The sequence below is a fragment of the Pelophylax lessonae genome (genome assembly GCF_965119305.1).
Source record: "Pelophylax lessonae genome assembly, chromosome: 1".
In the NCBI taxonomy this organism is placed as follows: domain Eukaryota; kingdom Metazoa; phylum Chordata; class Amphibia; order Anura; family Ranidae; genus Pelophylax; species Pelophylax lessonae.
In genome coordinates, this window is record NC_138768.1 from 677,193,064 (window position 1) to 677,215,107 (window position 22,044).

The 22,044-nt window shown below is 42.8% G+C and overlaps 1 protein-coding gene across 1 annotated transcript in view; it reads right to left on the reverse strand.

Moving 5' to 3' along the window:
* The window catches only part of MAP9 (microtubule associated protein 9), a 177,480-nt gene extending 156,120 nt beyond the window's left edge, over positions 1–21,360 (reverse strand). The window contains exons 1-4 of the mRNA XM_082243222.1: positions 21,275–21,360; positions 11,391–11,556; positions 7,910–8,006; positions 4,146–4,433 (exon numbers count right to left, since the gene is read on the reverse strand). Coding sequence (XP_082099348.1) covers positions 4,146–4,433; positions 7,910–8,006; positions 11,391–11,471 — 466 coding nt within the window. The 5' untranslated portion in view covers positions 11,472–11,556; positions 21,275–21,360. The remainder of the gene's footprint in view (positions 1–4,145; positions 4,434–7,909; positions 8,007–11,390; positions 11,557–21,274) is intronic.
* Between the last annotated feature and the right edge of the window lie 684 nt (positions 21,361–22,044).

Sequence of the window (22,044 nt, forward strand, 5' to 3'; positions counted from 1 at the left end):
ACATTGTCTTGCCTTCGCTCTGCGCGAAGCCAAAGCATCCGCAGGAGGTGCAGCTGCACTCCTTGGATGTTGTCCGGGCGTTTAGGGTTTACCTGAAATCGACCGAATCATTTCGCAAATCGGATTCCTTGTTTGTTCTTCCGGAGGGTCCTCGGAAGGGCATGGCGGCGTCGGCTTCTACCATCGCCAAATGGATCAGACAGACCATTGAACGGGCCTATGCTTTGAAGGGAAATGTTCCCCCTGTGCCTGTGAAGGCGCACTCTACCAGATCTCGGAGTACGTCTTGGGCCTGTCGTCATGGGGCTTCTGTGGCCCAGGTGTGTAAGGCGGTGACTTGGTCGACCGTACACACTTTCACAAAATTCTACAGAGTAGATGTTCAGGCATCTGCAGATGCTTCCTTTGGCCGCAAGGTTCTTAGTGCGGCAGTTTCCTAGAGCCCTTGTTGCAGGCTCCTTGGCTGTTTGGGATTTTTGTTTTTCCCTGGGTTCTTGCTCCGTTTGAGCAAGTATTTTTTTCTCATGCCCAACTGGTTCCTTCCTTTGGTAAGGTTCCTTTCTCTGATGGGAGACGGCGTTGCCTTAGGCGCGGCTGCGTTTTCCCACCCCTCATGTTTACACTGCTTTGGGACATCCCCATTGTGATGAATATGGAGGGGAGGCGACTGTCGGAGGACGTAAGAGAAAACTGAATTTTTGTAAAATCTTACCTGTAAAATTCCTTTCTCTGAGTCCTCCGACAGTCGCCTCCCCCGCCCCTCTTTTGGGGTTGTTTGGTTATATACTCTACTGCTATTCCCCTGAAACTGAGTTGAATACAGGAAGTGGAGGGTTATAGACTGAGGGGACCACCCCCTGGGGGTGGGGATATGTTAAAAGTCTTTGTACTAACATATTCTGTTGCCTAGCTACTCCTACGGAGCGGAAGTCATAACCCCATTGTGATGAATATGGAGGGGCGGCGACTGTCGGAGGACTCAGAGAAAGGAATTTTACAGGTAAGATTTTACAAAAATTCCGTTATTTCATTTTAAACAAAATGGGGAAATAATAGAACCTCTGTCAGTTTTTTTTATTGCAGTCTGTGTTCCCACTAGGAAGATTTCTGTCCAGAAAGGAAGTTACGGGAAAGAAAAAATGAAGAAATAGACTTCAACACACTATGGAGTTGATTTACTAAAACTGTAGAGTGCAAAATCTGGTGCAGCTCTGCACAGAAACCAATCAGCTTCCAGGTTTTATTGTCACAGGTTAATTGAACAAGCTGAAGTTAGAAGCTGATTGGCTACCATGCACAGCTGCACCAGATTTTGCACTCTCCAGTTTAAGGCCCTTTTATACAGACGTTCCGATCGGTTAGTTTTTCAGTAGGACACCATCGGAACCTCCATTTTTCTCTATGGAGCAGCGGGTGTAAACAGACATGTGTGTTTGCACCCGCCTACATCCAATCCGATCCACCAAAAGCAGACGAATGGGGATATGTTTGCCATCCGTCCGGCAGATGACATCGGATGGCAGTTGGGTGTAAACAGACAGGCGGTCCGTTTACATCCAGCAGCCCATAGAGGAAAGTGGTCTGTGTCCGTGTCCGCTCTGCATGAGTGGACCGGACACAAACCTATCATCTGCCTGCTCATCAGGGATCAACAGAGAAATCCCCTTCTGAGCAAGCGGATCGCAGCCGATGCCTGCCTAATGTGAAAGGGGCCTAATAAATCAACGCCACTTTGTTTAGTAAAATGAGGGTTAGAACCTCATTTCTATGGGTGTCTTTCTTTCCTAATGGCAACAGCTCCCCACATTTCTAGTCCTGGCTGTTGACTGCAAGAATGTGAAGTGAAATCTCTTTGACAGGGTCGAGGATAACAATAAAATCTTTTACAGGAGTTTTCTATTTTACTCTGCATGCTAGAAATGAATGTACTATTTATTACATGTATGTTAAAGTGGAGTTCCACCCAAAAATGGAACTTCTGGTTTCCTGATCCCCCGACATGCCACATTTGGCATGTCATTATTTTTTTAATTTTTTTTTTTTGGGGGGGGGGGGGAGCAGGTACCTAGATTTGACAGGTACCCGCTCCCACTTCCGCTCAGGCCGCCTAGGTGGCTCAAAACGGAAGTTCTCCTCTCCCCCTCCCTCCCTCCTTGTAATCTTTTGGGACACATCACAGGTCCCAGAAGACTGCCCATTCACTGCGCAGTGCGCACCTGGCTGTGAAGATGCAAGCTTTCGCAGCCGGGTGCCCACGCTAGAGATGCTGGCGCCGCCGGGAGAAGAGGGAGAGAACCGAGGCCCCCGCCTGCCACATTGCCAAATAAGTGTGTGTTAATTAAAAGTCAGCAGCTACACTTTTTGCAGCTGCTGACTTTAAATAAACACAAAAATGTGTGGAACCCTGCTTTAACTATTTAAAGTAACTACAACTAAAGCCTACTAAAGAGCTTTTTCACAACTTGAATTCTACATAGTGTCTGAGGTATAACTATTTTTAAGTAAACTGTGTTGACAGAAATATGAGAATTGTGGTTTCTCCCAATACCTGAAGCTGCCTGGAACTTTCCAGGAAGGCCCAGAGCTTTAAGAAACGAATGAAGCATAGGGCCTGCATTACAGGGTGGAAGGGGAACCGGACAACATAGGGGGGTGTAGGAGGTATAGTACGCGATTGGCTGAGGAGACAGGGTGATGGGGAGGAGGGTAGGAGATTAGACTCCAGGAAGGGATTAGAATGCAAGTCAGAGTCTGGAAGTCATCGGATGAATGGCCCTCCCTCCCTCCCTGGTATTTGCTATATAGGCTTGAGTCGGATAGGTCTTACAGTGATCAGGTCGGCAGTTGGGACCCCTTGAATGGGGTAAAAGCTCTTAATGTGAGATACAAGTGGGGATTCGTCTGTTGGTATGGTGTCCTCGGTTTGGGAGTTGTCCAATAATAGGGACTAAGTAATGGTAGACCTGAATGGTCTGTGGGCAAGTGGTAATAACCCCAAGGTGGTGTCTTGTGGCTGTGGGCATGAACTGTATATATATATATATATATATATACACATACACACACATATATATATATATATATATATATATATATATATATATCTGCAATGGTTAATTGTTATTTATTGTTATATTGGTTTATTAAAAGGCCTGAGGGCCATTTAACTCCACTGGGTGGTGGAGATTTGGTGGGTAATTTAAAATTTTGGGGTGGTGACCTCTGATGTACCCTAGTCAAGCTCCAGTAATTTTGGACTTGTCATCCTGAAAACCAATGCATTATTAATTGGCAACGGAGGAAAGCTAGAAACAACTCCCAATCCCTATGCTTTTATTTGGTCAGTGACCCAGAATGCATTGAAATCAGAATGACAACCAGGAAGCAGGCAATGGCAGCCCTGCATACCTGAACATTATCACAGACTTCCCTCTGTGTCTGCTCTCCTCTAATGTTGGGAGGTCAGTGTTATCCCTAAGCGCTCTGTTTACTATTGTCATCTTCTCCATCACTCCTTCTGAACCCAGTGTCTTCCATCTTTGGCCATTGGGCAGCCACTGTAAATGCATGCTGGAGTTACATTGTACTGACACCCATCTCTATTCCCAACATCTAATGGATGGTGGGGATAGCCTGGGAATGTGAAAATCACTAGTCATGAGAAGCAGGCAGTGTACACACAAACTATTTGTGGGTACACTTTTTTCATTTCTCTTTCAGAACTAGGGTTCAAGGGCTTTAAATTTTTTGCTCCTGACCTGTGTTATTGAAGCAGCTCAGAAGACATGAAATGCTACCGAGTTTTGTATTTGGTTTTCTTACGCACAGTACACTTGCCATTATTTCTGCATTTGCTTGGCTTTGTGCCAGGGTAAATACAGCATGACCTAATCTGCAATGTCTGAATAAGACACAGTATATAGGCAAACAACATCAATTAATAAGTATCTTAAAAGAAGCTCAGAAGCAACTCAACTACATGACTTTTCTGTCAAAGCACATTGCATATGATCTGCTTGTAAACCTGAAGCCTGTGTACCATGACCTTATAGAAATGTATCTGTTTCTAATCAAATATCGGTTGAACTTATTTGTGATTTTTCATCCTTTGAAATTCCTAAACTTTATCTTAAGAAAACTCTTACGTGATGGCGACCGTTTCATCCTGGACTCTCTTGGCTTTGGAGTGGGTTTCTGGTCTTTTGCTCTATAATGTCCATTCTCCATATCACCAAAGATTGGTGACTTTGGAAGAGTACGTTCATTGCCTTCATTATCTAACTTTAGCTCCTGCTTCCGAGTTTTCAGGAAGGACACTTTGTTATTTGAGTTCTTATCATCATCGTCATCATCTGAGAAGTGAAAATCATGGAACGACCTCTGTGATTGTGGTTTAATTGCTTTTGTCACCTTGAAAGAGTCATCTAAACTGTCTAGGAAAAGAAAAATTTTAACAAGTCAAGAAGTCATCAAGTGGCATATCAATGTGAAAAAAAAAAAAAAAAAAAAAGAGAAGAACACACAAACGGTACTGATACTAAAAGAAGTATCTGTGTCAACAGTAGACTTTTTTCCTTTATTATGGTAGTGTTTGAAAATTAAAGGAAGAATCTTGCTGGTCTTTAAGAGTTTCACAGACAATTCTTATTTCAGACAATTATATGAAAATATAAAAAAGGTATGAAATTATCCAGATCTCCAGAAACAGCGGGAGAATATAAAGTAGATACCTCCTTTCTCCATCACTAATCCACAGATACACAAGTAAAAATAGTCTGCAAAATCTAAATTTCGAGTTAAGTTCACAGTACTTGGTACAGTATTGAAGCTGCGCTTATCCAACATAAATAAATATCATTCAGTTGGTATAATCATACGTGGACTTCTATGCTGCATAAGAAGTAATAAATACAAAGTGCTGGTAGTGCCACAAAAATACAGTGGTCAGATTACACAAAAACCATAATGTAAAAAAATCCATAAAAAACGTGTGAATTATATGCTGTGAATGGGGTTAAAGTACAAAGTGCTATAAGTGCAAAATAAAGTGCAAGAAAGAGTCAAATATGATGTAATCGGGATTGTAGTCCCAGTCCAGGGAAAAGCCGTGACATCCAAATAAAGATAATAAATGAAATGAATGACATAAAATAAATCACAGTGAAGTGACAATAGTGACTCAGTGTAAGGTGGCTGCGTGACAGTACTATACAATCAAATGCATCAAAAAACAAAGTTAAAAGCCATCAAATAAAAACTGGCTAGTAAAAGTTAATTTAGTAGTAAATAGCAACATCAGACTTCATTAGGTGACGGTGGCGTGAACTCAGGTGATCGGTGATTAATAACACCAAAGAGTGAAAGGTGAAAGCCGGTATGTAAAACTTCTGGATGTGCTACACCCTTATCTTACTGCTGTAAGGTTACAGCATTGAGAGATGTATATTCCAATACTCCTGTGTTTATCCAGGGGGGGGGGGGGGGGGGCAGGGAACTGGTATGCAGGAGGGCTCACATAGGTGTCCTTACAGCTGTAGGAATGCGTCTAATAGCCGGGGTCCCTTAGCACTCCTTGTGCCTTCCAGGGGGGGGCACTTTGTACTTTAACCCCGTTCACAGTATAATAATCACAAGATTTTTATGGATTTTTTACATTATGGTCTTTGTGTAATCTGATCACTGTATTTTTGTGGCACTACCAGCACTTTGTATTTATTACTTCTTATGCACCATAGAAGTTACGACTGTTTTATCCACGTTTGATTATACCAACTGAATGATATTTATTTATGTTGGATAAGCGCAGCTTCAATACTGTAGCCATTGTGATTTATTAAATTATATATGAAAGGCTGAAATAGGAGCTGTAGTTGATTCCACTTTCTACATTGCTTTTTTCTGATCCTCCTTCTACCTACTAGTGATAGAGCAGGGGCTTTCTCCTATTAACTATTAAGTTCACAGTACTGTTGAAGGCATGCAACAACAAGCCCCCTATGTGATATCATGGGCAGGTGACAGGTCATCTTTATGGAGACATCATTGGTCTGTTAGACCTCCAACATCTCCACTGCCCTCCACTGCAGCCAATCAAGCATGTGTTTAATTGGCTGCATCCTCGGCTGTTGCAGCTGTGACCTAAAAAGTGTCAGAATACACAGCACTTGAGAGTTCAATCTGCATGGGGGGGTGGGAAATCAGAGAAGGGATGTTCCCCAATTGCCTTCTCATAGTTTTTGCCATTTGCTGCAGCCTTGGGCTTCCCAGAGGAGTTGTTTTTAAACTGGTAGACAAGGGGTTAAACCTCTACTTTAATTTAATTTATGTTAACATTTATTTCTCAGGTTTCTAATGTGAAAAATGTGGCCAATTTGTCTACCCCCCCCCCCCCCAAAGTGAGCTACTGCCTTAGCAGCTAATTATTGCATATATTTTAATTACTGTAATTGTCAATAACAACTACATTAACGGACATGAAATAAGGTGCTTATAATGTTCTGTATTAGTTAATCACCCTCACGGGTTTTGACAGGTAGCAAAAGACATGTCCCATAATTCTGTGCGGCTGTACAGTCAAAAGCATTAGCATAATAGTAAACAGAGTTTTATCGAAGACTCACCAGAGGTGAGCGAGCGTAAGCAGCAGGTCAGCTGTGCGCTTCCTTTTTAACCCTAAGGGTGCTGCAGTATACTGAAGACATTTTTTACAGTTAAAACATTTGTGTGTGTTCTAGTATGAATAAAAATACCAATGACAGGATTAGCTGTAAAAGTAGTCAAGTGGCTATTTTTCTCTTTCTTTAGTAAAAATTATTCTATACTATTGAATAGGGAAATGCAGGGATACAACAGATTAGAGGAGGAGTGGCGCCCCCTTCCCTGGATCTGATGAGTTTGCAGGGAGCAATAAACGAGATCAGGTGAGTAAATCAGCCAAAGTTGCTTTTTTATTTTTTAAAAAAAGGCTGGGGATTGACATTTCTTTCTCTTTCAATCTTCTTCTTAAATTTTCCAGTAAATAATTGATGTACAAAGCAATTAGAGACATGGAGTACAATAGCAACAGAATGTGAGTAAAAAAACCCCCAAAGGAGCATGTAAGGGGGAGACAATCATGGTAGACAACAATAAATGTATATTCTTTGAGACTTAAACATAAGCTCTAACATTCGTGAACCAAGAATCGGGAAAACCTCAGGGTTGTCCCACCGCCTAAGTATTGGGATATGCTCCCCAAGGGGGGCAAAAGAAAGGGAAGGAAAGCAACAACCATCTTCCTACTACCTAGCTAAATGAAAACAACATTATGTGCTTCTGCTTGCTAGGTGAGATATATGAACAAAACACAGATATTATCTTTCAGGGGTCTGAAGTATAACCAGTAATGTGTAACCAATGATTATCAAAGATAATCCGAAAGGGAGACCCAATCAAATGTATACGAGGGGTCGGAAAGACACCCAGGACTGACATTTTTTTTAAGCCCAAGTTGGACATTAAAAAAATAATAAAATAATAATTTTGCACATAATGGATATGTATGGAAAAGCACATTTAATTCCCTTAAACTGAGGGCATATATAAATTATTTTCTAGACTTCGTTTTCCTAAGTGCTAATTCTTAAGTACGTTAATGAATTGCAACCAATTACGATTGAAGTCAAACTAAGACAGGATAGATTCTGAATGGTTACTACTTATTGCAAAGCAACTGTAAATAAATGCAAGCCATTGCATTTAAGAATAAGCCTCAATAATGCTTTCATGATTAAAACGGTTTATGTAAATTACACAAATACAAATACTCAAAATATTAGTAAAGTTATTAGAATTACAGCAGCAGAGGCAATTTTTTTTTACCCTTATCCAAACTATATAACTGAAAGAAAAGTCTTCTGAATGGACATACCATCACTTTCAAACTCTTCCGAGTAATCTGAATTTTCAACTTCTTCAATAGCCTTCTGTCGGGAAACTCGAGCATTGACTGCCTTCTTTAGCTCATCCTAAAATAGAAAATGAGATTGCATGTTAATTTCCATGATAATTAAAATATCTTTCTCTGCTCTCCAGCGGAGGCAATGTTCAATGATAAAGCAAAATGTTTCAGCCATGGACACACACACACACACACACACACACACACACACACTGGTATTGGGGAGATTATACTCAAGCGACAGGTTCGTTTATGGTGGAGTTGCACCAGTCCAAAATTGTACTTTTGGGGCATGGTAGCCTACTTTTATTAAATGAAGGGAAAGTTTACGAGCACATTAGTTGCCCATGCAGGGGTTTCTTCCACATAAATTCCAAACAATGAAAATGCCAAGCCACCTGTCTTGCTTGTTGGCAGTATCGCTGCTCCTCTTACCAATCCCCCTGACAGTCCAGCACTCCTGCATCACTTGGCACCTTTAGTCTTTGATAGAGATATATACTCCAATAGGTGTTTAGCCCTCGCACCTATGGAGGTTCTATCTGGGAAAGGGTGAATTAAATAAATAAATAAATAAATAAATACATAAATAAAAGGTGGGTGGAGGGAGGTGATAGCAGCTGCTATAAAATATAAGAGTAATTTATAAATTAAAAACCCCAAGGTATTGGGATTAATATAGCGCTTGCTAGTATTCAGGTGTGAACAATTACTTGTTCATGGCCTCAATAATAAAAGTGGTAATAAATATTAAATGTGAATAAATAGAACAATAAATAAATCTTATTGCAGATCATGTGCCAGTGTTAAACACGATAAATATGCATAAACAAATCACAATAAACATCAACCTTAAATAAATACTTTGGTTCTCATAAAGTGCAGATAAAGTGCCAAAAATGGTGCCAAAAATGTCCAAATAAACAGTTCATAGGTGACTTAGTGCATGGGTAAATGTTTTCAGTGCCAGGTAAGGGAAAGTGCAAGTGCTTAGTGTTGGGTCCTCCAGTAGTCCAACTGCTGGTGTTTGGGCGTGACTTGGAATAATGGGGGTTTACACTCACCAGAGGTAGTGGGTCTTAAATACCTTATGGTAAAAAGACCTTTTGAGCTTGTGGCTTTCTGAGCCTGAGAGGTGACTGCTGAGCCTTGTAGTTCCCTGTGATCCGGGATCGCTCCCTTGGGTGAAATCGATCCAGTACAATATCAGAGTATTTCGATAGTAACCTTTCGGACTCCAAAGTTAACGTCCTTCCTCATACAGAAATACATCTCTGTATTTCTGTATGAGGAAGGACGTTAACTTTGGAGTCCGAAAGGTTACTATCGAAATACTCTGATATTGTACTGGATCGATTTCACCCAAGAGAGCGATCCAGGATCACAGGGAACTACAAGGCTCAGCAGTCACCTCTCAGGCTCAGAAAGCCACAAGCTCAAAAGGTCTTTTTGCCATAAGGTATTTAGGGCCCACTACCTCTGGTGAGTGAAAACCCCCATTATTCCAAGTCGCGCCCAAACACCAGCAGTTGGACTACTGGAGGACCCAACACTAAGCACCTGCACTTTCCCTTACCTGGCACTGAAAACTTTTACCCATGCACTAAGTCACCTATGAACTGTTTATTTGGACATTTTTGGCACCATTTTTGGCACTTTATCTGCACTTTATGAGAACCAAAGTATTTATTTAAGGTTGATGTTTATTGTGATTTGTTTATGCATATTTATTGTGTTTAAGACTGGCACATGATCTGCAATAAGATTTATTTATTGTTCTATTTATTCAAATTTAATTTTTATTACCACTTTATTGCCGCTTTTATTATTGAGGCCATGAACAAGTAATTGTTCACACCTGAATACTAGCAAGCGCTATATTAATCCCAATACCTTGGGGTTTATAATTTCTAATTCATTTTTATTCTTTGGTCGCAGAGCCCTGCTGCACTGCCCAATTCTGGTCTATATATTGGGATTCTCCTGACATCCCCAATAGGAGCCAACCTGGCTCCTGGAACAAGAGCCCCTGTCTCCGATCTGCTAGCTGGGGCACCTCTGGACCCTCCATGACAGCCTCTGTCTCTTGGCTTCTGGGTGGGGGCTCCTCTAACCCCTCAGTGAGACCCTCTGTCTCATGGCCTCTGGGTGGGGCACCTCTAACGCCTCAGGGAGACCCTCTGTCTCCTGGCGGTGGCTCCTCTGACCCCACGGTGAGACCCTCTATCTGTTGGCAAATGGCTGGGGCTCCTCTGACCCCTCAGTGATGAGACCCTCTCTCTCTTGGCTTCTGGCTGGGGCTCCTCTGAACCTTCAGTGAGACCCTCTGTCTCTTGACTTCTGGCTGGGGCTCCTCTAACCCCTCAGTGAGACCCACTGTCTCCTGGCTGGAGCCCTCTGACTCCTCAGTGAGACCTTGAGTCTGTTGGTATATGGCTGGGGTTCCTCTGACCCCTCTGTGAGACCCTCTGTTTTCTTGGCCTCTGCCTGGGGCTCCTCTGAAACTTCAGTGAGACCCTCTGCCCCTTGGCCACTGGCTGGGGCTCCTCTGACCCCTCAGTAAGATCCTCTGTCTCTTGGCTTCTGGCAGGACCTCCACTGAACCTTTAGTGAGACCCTCAGTTTCATGGCTTCTGGCTAGGGCACTTCTAACCCCTCAGGGAGACCCTCTGTCTCATGGCAGGGGCCCTCTGATTCCTCGGTGAGACCCTCTGTCTGTTGGCATATGGCTGGAGCTCCTCTGACCCCTTTTGTGAGACCCTCTGTCTCTTAGCTTCTGGCTGGGGCTCCTCCAAACCTTCAGTGAGACCCTCTGTCTTCTGGCTGGGGCTCCTCTGACCCCTCAGTGAGACCCTCTGTCTCCTGGCTGGGGCCCTCTGACCGGTAAGACCCTCTGTCTCTTGGCTTCTGGCTGGGGCACTCTGACTGTTCTGTGAGACCCCCTGTTTCTTGGCTTCTGGCTGAGGCTCCTCTGAACCTTCAGTGAGACCTTCTGTCTCTTGGCTTCTGGCTGGGGGTCCTCTGACCCCTCGGTGAGATCCTCTGTTTATTGGTTTCTGGTTTGGGCACCTCTGACCCTTGGGTGAGCCCCTCTGTCTTCCACACTAGGAGCAGTCTCCAACAGGGAGCTCTAAGCTATCCTCAAACCTGAGTATATAAAGACCCTGCAAACCTTTGTACTCACAGAGATTGCAAGCACCTGATGAACTGCAGGCACAAAATTGAAAGTTCCAATCCAGAACTACAGAATCCAGAAAAAGCCAAATACACAGCTTTCTCTGCTCAGAAACAATGGTCTGGGACTTCCCATTAACCCTAAATGTGAATCCTGTGTCACATTTTCCTATATTCTCACAGTGACAGGGCCTCTGATTTAACAGGTATAAAGTAGCATTCCACATTTATTTTTTCTTCAAGCTTTCACAGGACAGTAAAAAAGGAAGAAACTCACCTGAAATGAAGTTCTTTTTGTTATCTTGGGACTCTTTGTGTATGCCAGGAAAGTGGTGAAGCTCTCCTCATCCTCATCCATTCTGGAAAGTCAGATCAAGCTTTGCAGTGGAATATGTACTTTACTCCTAACTCAATTTGTTTTTTCTTCACCAGACCTGGTGGTACTGTATAGAAAAATGATACAAAACCTAAAGTGGCAATCGCATACTAGTTCTGATACAGTTTCATACATGGCTTGGGTTCATTCTCTATCCTGCAGAAACTTTAGCTTCACTGACTGCCTCCGTGAGGGACCTCCACCACCTAAGAACAGGAGATCTTACTCTTGAATATGGAAAAGGTCTTCCATTCAGAGAACAGATTCTTTACTGCTCTGCTATGGTGAGGGCAAAGAATCACACTTACTAGCTCCGCTTGTTAGGTCAAAAATGTAAAATGCTACATAATTATCTAGCTTGATAAAAAAAATTATATTTTTTATATATACACACTATATATTATATATACACATATATACACACACACTGCTCAAAACATTAAAGGTACACTTTTTAATCAGAGTATAGCATCTAGTCAATAAAACTCCGGGGATATTGATCTGGTCAGTTAAGTAGCAGGGGGGGTTTGTTAATCAGTTTCAGCTGCTTTGGCGTTATTGAAATTATCAACAGGGGCACTGGATGGGAAACAATGAGACAACCTACAAAACAGAACGGTTTTACAGTTGGAGACCACTGCCATTTTTTGCTCTACTCATCTTTTCTGACTGTTTTTCACTACTTTCCATTTGTCTATCGGGAGGAGCCGGGTGACGTCACTTCCGGTCTACGGCCGAGACCGGAATTTTAGAATTTCCAGGCTTGGGACCCCTCGGTCCGGTCTGCTGTTATACTTGTCAACGATACTGTAAGTTACTACTTGTCTTATTAAAGTCATTTCTAAACATAACATACTATGGAGATCCTATTTTATTTGATATGAACGGAGAAGTGTCTACAATGGAGTGAATCCTCCCTCAACCAACGATTTTTTCTTGTGAACACGCTTTGTTACTTTGCCTTAAGGTGAGCTGCCACTGCACTTAATGTTGGATATCGGTTGCTGGGAGATTGCACCTGTTGTCACTACAATTTTGGATCAATGTTTCATGGAGTAAACTGACTTTTTCCATCATCATTGCACTTTATATTTTGGACATTTGTTTACACTTTTTTTTTAGTTCCACTATTTTTTGGGACTGCAACTCATCATTTAATTTAGCAGATGGTGTGCATTATTTATCATGGACTTTTTTCACATTCACTTTTAGATTATCTTATCTGTTTTATTATGATTGTTTGCACATGCACTTATATTGAGTTGAGTTATATTGAGTTGATGCACTAGAGCATTTTATATAAGGAGAGACACTTATCACTGCTATATCTAACTGTATATTGTCTACACTGTTATAGCGCCGTTCCATATTGCATTTATACTACTCCGCCCATACAGCCATGGCATTCATTCATGGGGATCAATGAATGAATGAATAAAACGGAAAGTCCCATCTGCCACTGCGGCAGACAGACTTGCCATTCTCAGCTGACTATGAGCACAGTGATCAGCGCCCTCGTAGTCTATTGACACTTCCTGCAGCTCAGTAACTGTAGGTTACAGAGGTGCGGGCAGAGCTGTAGGCAGTATCGCAGGAGCCTGACATTGCAGGCTGATCTACTGATCATTGACATTGAAGGATGATTCCATCCACTGATCAGGAGTGCAATGCTTTGCAGGCTCTGGTGTAGAAAAGAAAACTTATAAATGCACATTTTTTACATGAAAAATCATGTGCATTTGTTATTTTTTTTACCAAAGGTAAACTTAGCCTTTTAAGTCTAAGGAGTTGTGAGCCACCTTGTGGTCTTATCTCTTCTATTTACAATGTACCTTTTTACCTTATTACAGAGTGCCTGGAATACAGCTATTGCTAGCTCTGGCAGAAGATGCGGCTCTCTACACAGCAATCGTTCTGCCCATCCCTTCCTTCCATTGCCCATTCAAAGAATACTTCATATTTTACAAATGGGTTCATATGATACATAGTGCTCTGTAATTGGACAGTAAGAGAGGAAGGGTAGGGTGCAAATGACTTCACAGCTCCTGTGAGGAGACCCAAAGATCCTGTATTGGAGAGCTGAAAGTATGGGGACACTGCCAACATTTTTTAAAAGTTTAGATTCTATATAAAATAGTTAAACTTAGTATACATTGAGTTTTTCTTTTTTTTTTTCCAACCATAAGGTTGGGCAAAAAAAAGTCACAGATTTCAGCATTCACACAAGTAATGTGGGTGCAGGGATCTCCCGCTCTGCACTATTGTATTCTCCCCCATGTCAGAATACACTGATCAGTGCTGCAGCCATTGACTGCAGTGGCTGATCAAATGCTGGTTTTTCTGTAAGGCCGTTCACCAGAAATCAGTCTAACGATCAGCTTCTGGTGAACAGAGAGGGCTACACACAGATCAAAATTTGGCTGGTTCCTGCTGAACAGGCTAAATTTTTATACGTGTATATCCAGGTAAGTCCATAAGGTGGAAAAAAACACAGGCGCCACTCTAAGTGCAGTAACTTGAAATTTTATTGGGATAAAACCACTGGAATGTGGGGTACTCACAAAGGTGATGAATGAACAGGCACATAAAAAACACTCCGGTAAGGATCAGGCCGGCGCCATGACGTAATCACGCTCACGGAAGTGACGACGGACCAGCATCTGAGTGTTGCCGGGACTAGGAAGTGCGGCGGTCACCGCTACAGCCTATATACTAGAGCTGCGCGATTAATCGTAACAGAATCGAGATGGCGATTCACTCCCCCTGACGATCTTAACATGACACTTGCTCGATTCTTTACATAGCTTTGAGGGAGCAGCTGTCAAAAAAAAAAAAAAAAAGCCTCCCGCAAAAGCCTATCAGCATTAGTCTCCCACTGAACTGTAAACACAAATGATTACATTGTATCTTTTCTTTCCCTCTGCCGGAGAAAGGAAGTTTAACCTCTTAAAGACTAAACCTTTTTCCTACAATTGTTGCTTGCAAGTTAAATCAGTTTATTTTTCCTAGAAAAGTAGTTAGAACCCCAAAAAATTTATATATATTTTTTTTTAGCAGAGACCCTGCAGAATAAAATGGTGATTGTTGTAAATTTTTATGTCACACTGTATTTGCGCAGCAGTCTTTCAAACACAATTAATACACTTTAATGAATAAAAAAATAAAAAAAATAAAACAAAACCGTAAAGTTATCCCAATTTTTTTTATAATGTAAAAGATGTTACACAGAGAATCGTGAGAGAATCGTGATCTTTATTCCAAGCAAAAAAATCGTGATTCTCATTTTGGCCAGAATCGTGCAGCTCTACTATATACCGTCACTGCTCTGGCCATCCTGATCCTTACCGGAGTGTTTTTTATGTGCCTGTTCATTCATCACCTTTGTGAGTACCCCACATTCCAGTGGTTTTATCCCAATAAAATTTCAAGTTACTGCACTTATAGTGGCGCCTGTGTTTTCTTCTAGTTAGCTCTAAGCAAATCTTCTACTTGTCACTAGAGCTGCCTCAGGAGTGCATCTTGGGATTTTTATGGACTTTTTTTATGGACCTTGCCACATATGGACTTATATATTGTCCTTTTTACTTGACAAATAGTTTATTTTGGTCATTGTGTGTCCAGTATTACTGGTATAATCCCTGGTGATACTTTTATTCACCGTTGTGCGCCAGCTGTTTATTTTAACCACTTAAGCCCCAGCCCTATTTCGGACACTTTTTGTTTACAAGTTTAAATCAGTATTTTTTCCTAGAAAACTACTTAGAATCCCCAAACATTATATATATTTTTTTAGCAAAGACTCTGGAGAATAAAATGTCGGTCATTGTAATATTTTTTATCACGCGGTATTTGCGCAGCGGTCTTTAAAGCACCATTTTTTTTGAAAATTTTTGAAAAATCACATTTCACTAATTTTAAAAAATACTTAACAGTAAAGTTAGCCCATTTTTTTTGTATATTGTGAAAGAACATGTCACGCCGAGTAAATAGATACCCAACATGTTACGGTTTAAAATTGCGCCCCCCCGTGGGATCGCGACAAACTACGGTCAATAGAGATCTCAATCTGCGACGCTTTAAATTTATTTAACGGTTACCAGTTTTGAGTTAGAGTGTAGCTCTTTCTTTTAAATTATTGCTCACGCTCTGGCGATCGCGGCGATACCTCACATGTGTGGTTTGAACAGCGATTTCATTTGCGGCTCGACTTCCGTATACGTTTTTTTTTTGTGCGCGAGCTAACGGTGACGGGGGCGGCTAAATTTTTTTTTTTTTTTTTTCCCATTTATTTTATTTATTTTTTTAACTTTATTAAAGTTTTTAAAAAAAAATAAAAATCTGATCACTTTTATTGCTGTCACAAGCAATGTAAACATCCCTTGTGACACCAATATGTAGTGACAGGTACACTTTATGGAGGGATCGAGGGTCTAAAAGACCCTAGACCCCTCCACTACACTTCCCTGTATGCAAAACGCCGAAAACGGCATTTTTGCATACAGCCGTTTTTCAAATTTGCCGCCTTTTGCAGCACAGTAACCCGGAAGTGACGTCATGGACGCCGCCTCCGGGTTACGTCATCGGAGACCCGATCGATGCCGTTTCCGGCATTCATCGGGACTCCATCCAGCCGGCGGACGTGCCGGCTGGGTGCTCGGGGCTCCCGGTGGAACGGGAGCTCGGGCAAAGCCACGGAAGGCGGCGGGAGGGGGGGGGACGTCCCCTCCCGCCCCCCCGGGTACCGATCGAGCGGCTCCCGAGCCGCATCGGTCGGTACCGACGGAAAGCCAACCGTCGGCTCTAAACCACGGTACCGGGATGGTGCCTCTAGCTAGAGGCATCATCCCGGTACACTACTGCAAAATTTACCGACGTAGACCTACGTTAGTATGCGGTAAGTGGTTAAGTCCATAAGGTGACATACACCTTGTTTGACTTATAGAATAAGTTACCCTTTCCAGAAAACAGAATAAATGCACACATTTTTACAGAAAAAATGTGTATTTATTATTTTTATACTTGCAGGAGCCTGGAAAGCATTGCAGCTGTGATCAGTGGAGCTTTCTTCTCATACCTCCATACGGCTGGCTGTTTAAAGCTACAGGGCTTGTGAATGAACTACAAGAGCTCTCATCAGCAACCTCACAGTTTATTCAGAACTACAAGCCATCAGCCATAGTGGCTGACTGTATTTGTAGTTCATTTATTCACAGGAAACTGTTAATGAATGACGCAGCTGTGTGGGTGGAGCCCTGCAAGACCATACTCTCATAGTTGCCAACATTTGAAAAACATTTCCAGGGACACTTTGCAGCACAGCTATCAATTACCACACCCACCTCCCTTAAGCTCCACCCACTCTGCAAAATTAATCCTGCCTACTTATCAGATTATAGAGTCTACTCAATATAGAGAGGATTACAGGAAGTTTAAAAGGGAATTTCAAACTTAAGGCCACAGTAGCAGAGTTGGAATAATTCTCCCTTTCAGCTGCACTACTTCTGCGTAACATTTATGGGCAGCCTGATTAACAGGCGCTTCCAGGGACAATATAAATTACCTGGGACAGGATCCTATTTGCAGGGACTGTCCCAGGAAAAAAGGGACAGTTGGCAAGTCTGTACTCTTTTTAAAAAGAGAAAAAGGGATCAGGGAAATTGGGGGAACTGGTGGCAGGAGCTGGAACGTTACATGTTCCACCCCAATTATGAGTGGAACATGTAACAAGTTCTAAAAGGTTCAATGCAGAACTTCACTCTCTCAATCAACATTGACTATTTTTAACCCTGATGCTGCTAGCATTAGTAAATAAATAGGAAAGTATATCATTTTACTTAGTAAAAACTAGAAGATATGTGCGCGAAAAGTAACAGCAATAGAAAACGAAAAAGCAGCCAGCATAAATTCTGTTGATTACAAAAAACAAATATACAAAAGTCCATATGCAGCGCTGAAAAGGGGAAAAAAAATAATCGTCTATGATCAGTGCAGGACGATGTACTGACATCCTTGCGACTGAGATTAAGGCTGGCCAAACACTATACAATTTTCTTATTCAATTTCCTTTAGATTTACCTTAAACTATGTAGTGCAAGGGCCTGCCTGACTGCATACAAATTGAAAGTGTTTAGGTTTGACCCTATATTACATGGTTTTGGTAAATCTAAAGGAAAGTTGAACAAGAAAATTGTATAGTGTATGGCCAGCCTTAGGCAATCCTTGCAGCATTGCATTGGTATATGTATGGAAGAATGGAGTTGATCATTTCCTGCCAAGTGAGGAGTCTGTTGAGGAGGCTGTTTACCTGAACACTGCTGTCAACCATATCTCTACACCTACATATCCATATAACCTTTTGCTCTGGTAAGGAGATATTTTGGGCACTGCGGTGGTGTGTGCTGTCCACCTACACTGATGCTGGTGATGGGATCTCATCCTCCAGCGCTGATCATAGACTATTAAATGTTTTTCCCTTTTCGGCGTTGCATATGGACTTTTGTATATCATTTTTACTTGTTTTAACATTTTTCTTTAAATATTTCCTGATTTCCAGGCATAGGCAAAGGATATCACACATCTCAGGAATCTCCAGGAGGGGTTTTCTCAGCTAAGCGCACCCTCCTGCCTGCATGTCTGAGCCAAGGGCAGATGGATTCCATTAAAGTAAATGCTATATGAATTATCTCCTCTTATTCAAGATGGCGACCGACAGAAATGCTAGGGGGTGTTTTTCAAAGTGATTTCTAATCAAAATAAAGCATGGAGACATGGATGGATGGGCAACTTTGCTTTGAATATTACAAATAAATTAAATTGTTTTTTTTTTTGGTTTGCTTAGATACCGTGTAGTTCCACTTTAAAGTGTAACTAAACGTATTTTTCGTCTTTGGTTTTGGACAGATTGGAGGCAGACTAGAACACCCATCCGTTTTTATTGCTGTCTGTACCCGTTAGGGAGATTCATCCTCTCTATTTGTTCTGTTTACCATTATCATTGCAAACGAAAGTCCCCAATTTTGGGCTGACATCACAAAGGAAGTGAAGGGAAATCTCCCCTTTGGGACACAAAGGGAGGGAAAAAACTGACAGGAGTTATAACCCTGCCTTAATCTATTCATAATAAATGATTTAGGGCTCTTTCACACGGGCGGTCCGATCAGATCCGCCTGTCAGTTTTTTAGGCGGATCTGATCGGATCCTCCATGCAGCTCTATGGGGCAGCGGGTGTCAGCGGAGGTCACCTCCGCTGACACCCGCTGCCATCCGCATCCGATCCTGTGCTGAAATCTGGACGGATGGAAACCCTATTTTTCCATCCGTTCAGTATTCGGAGCGGAGCGGATCTGATGAGAGCGGACAGGCGGTCCGCTCTCCTCCGATCCCCCATAGAGGGCAGCGGGTGCTGAGACACCTCCCTCTCCGCTCTGCAAGCGGAGACGGAGCTGTCATCCGCCCGGCTCAGCGGGGATCGCGGATCGATCCCCGCTGAGCAACACGGATCCGCCTACGGAGGCGGACCGTGTGAAAGAAGCCTTACTTTAAACCCTTATAAGCCAGCACACCAGTTCCCCTTAATACGATTGTCTGAAAATTTAGAATGCGATTATTTAAATTGATGTGAAGAAGACTGGTGTAGTGTAACACTCTTGTAACAGTATGTTTATATAAAAAAGGCCGATACATTAAAACAGAAGGAAAAATAAAACTGGTCATAGATGGATGGAAATTTGTCTGGTTCTGCAGGGACCGGCTAAATTTCGATCCACGTGTGGGAGTCCCTGTTTGACAGAAGTCAATCATCATATCAACGTCTGTTGAATGGGAATTTTGGAAATATTTTCTTGATCAGTGTATTCTGACAGCTGAGAGTCCCTGTGGGGAGGATTGCTCTTGAATGGATGGGGGGAATCTGTTCATTATTTTTTTCAGTCCCCTTCAGGCTGAATGAAAAAAGAAAATCATCTATGGCCAACTTAAAGCGGAACTCAACCCAAAAGGAGAAGCTCTGCTTGTCTGCCTCCTCTCCTCCTCCACTGCCACATTTGGCACCTTTTTTTTGGGGGGGGGGGGGTACCTGGTTATGAGAGGTATCCACTCCCACTTCTGGCTGAGTTTGCCGCAGCGAATTGAGCCGGATGTTTGGACCTCCTCCTCCTCCCCCCTGCAGCCGGCCTATTCACAAAGCACAGCACAATCTGTGCACGCGCAGTAGGAAACTGGCTGCGAAGCCGCAAGGCTTCACTGCCGGTTTCCCTTAGTCAAGATGGAGTCGCCAGCTCCCAAGAGCCAATTCAAGAATCAGCTTGGATGAGGACAACGCTGGAGGCCAGGACAGGTAAGTGTCCTAATTGTAAAAGTCAGCAGCTACAGTGTTTGTAGCTGCTGACCTTTAATTTTTTTTTTTTTGGGGGGGGGGGGGAGGGCACGGAACTCCTGTTTTAAGGAAAAAGAGGGACAGATTGATCAGACTGCACAACAGAGGCAGTTTTGAGCTCTGTTTTGTTATGACAGTACCAGTGGAGGACCAGTAACCTTTTGGCCTGGGGGGGAGGGGGGTGGGACACAACCGAGTGGCCCTCAGACTTCTGTATGCTAAAGTGTCCCATGATGCCACAGTGATTGGCTGCTGCAAGACTCATCCACCAAACCATCCATTCAGTGTCCTCTACCCCTCTCTGCCAATCCCTCCACTGGCTTCCACTCACCCAACGAATAAAATTCAAACTACTAATAATAGTTAACAAAACCATCCACAACTCTGCCCCCAGCTACATCACTCAAAATATCAACCAAGCCTTCAGAGCTGGCTCACATATATGCGATGACAGACATGACATGTGATTCGGAGCACATTGCTCTGCAAATCACATGCGATGCAAATTCAGCCATACAGGTTGTATGGCTGAATTTGCATTGCATTCGGACCAAACTCGCACAGGACCCTTTTTTGGGTCCGCACCAGAATCGGATCGCATGGGTGTTCACATCTATGGGATCTGATTCATATCCGAACTTACAGTTCGCACTGCGATAAATGAGCTGATCTGGGGGTGTCATTAATTTTGTATTGACACCCCCAGCGATTCGCACATGGCAGTGTGAGCTGCCTGCAAGTTGACTGCGATGCAGGAACCCGCGGTGGATTTTCAGGGTTGCCACATTGCATATGTGTGACCCGGGACTTATTATGTTAACCACTATGTAAACTGTTGGCACTATTTAGATCCTGTATTATAATAATAATAGTGAAAGGTGGGTGCTCTTATAGGACATTGTGACAACCTCCAGCATTAGCTTCCTCTCTGGCTCTCGGCATTTGATCACATGACATGTGAAAGCTGTGAAAGAAGTCCTTAGTAGAAGACTTTCTTCTGTCTGAGGCTGTGATCATAGGTCTGGATGAGAAGAAGGGAGCTAAATACTGCCAAGGAAGTCTCACTGATTGTGGATCTGGCGATGATGTTTGAATGGCGGCAGATCTCCACTCAGATATCACCACCATGTCTGGCATGGTTGTCATTGCACTGGGTGAGCTTGTGAGGATGTACACAAACTGTCCTGAAATGAATGGACATGTATGAGCACTAAGTACCTGTGTGCTCAGTTATACACAGGTGTCCCCTGTCATTGGGGTGACTGAGATCCCCTGACATCCAATCGGTAGGTGTGGAATCCCAGCACAGGCTCTGACTGCATCCCTCAACTCCAATATATCTTTATCGAATGTGTACACTGATCTTCCCGCACCCACCTTCATAATTCCACACATAGACTCTTCCCCATACCTCACCATCCTCCTGCTCCGTGTACCCAGCTGTCTCCTTGTCTCCTTTCCGGTGCACCGGGCTCGACCCTCTACACATAGAAACCCTCACATTGAAAGGCTGGAGAAGCGGCTCTGGTTGCTAAGCGACCACGTATACGTACGTAAAACACGTCAGTAGTGCGTCTGTGGAGAAGGGATAGAGAAGGTGACGTTAGGGGCGGGGCTTGTCGGTATGGTCTGTGCGTGTCGTCTTATACGCAGATTCGAGCTGTGCACATCATAGTGGTGTGCAGTGATTATACAGGGAGGACAGCGTACTCACCTTTACACATATACCACTCGTCTGGAATGTAGTGCAGGGTATTTTAGGCATTTTTACCTGAAGTGATCAAAGAGTAGTGAAAGAAGCCAGAGAGTGATGCGAACTCTTGTTTGTGACATGTAAAACATACTCAGTACAATCTCTTTACACAACTGGCTGGGTGCAATCTATTTGTGGAACGGGCATGTGCAAGCTAATAATAGAACATGCTGGGTGCAATCTTATTATTAAACAAGCTGGGTGCAATCTATTTATAGAATAAGCTGGGTGCAATCTATTTATAGAACAAGCTGGGTGCAATCTATTTATAGAACAAGCTGGGTGCAATCTATTTATAGAACAAGCTGGGTGAAATCTATTTATAGAACAAGCTGGGTGCAATCTATTTATAGAACAAGCTGGGTGCAATCTATTTATAGAACAAGCTGGGTGCAATCTATTTATAGAACAAGCTGGGTGCAATCTAT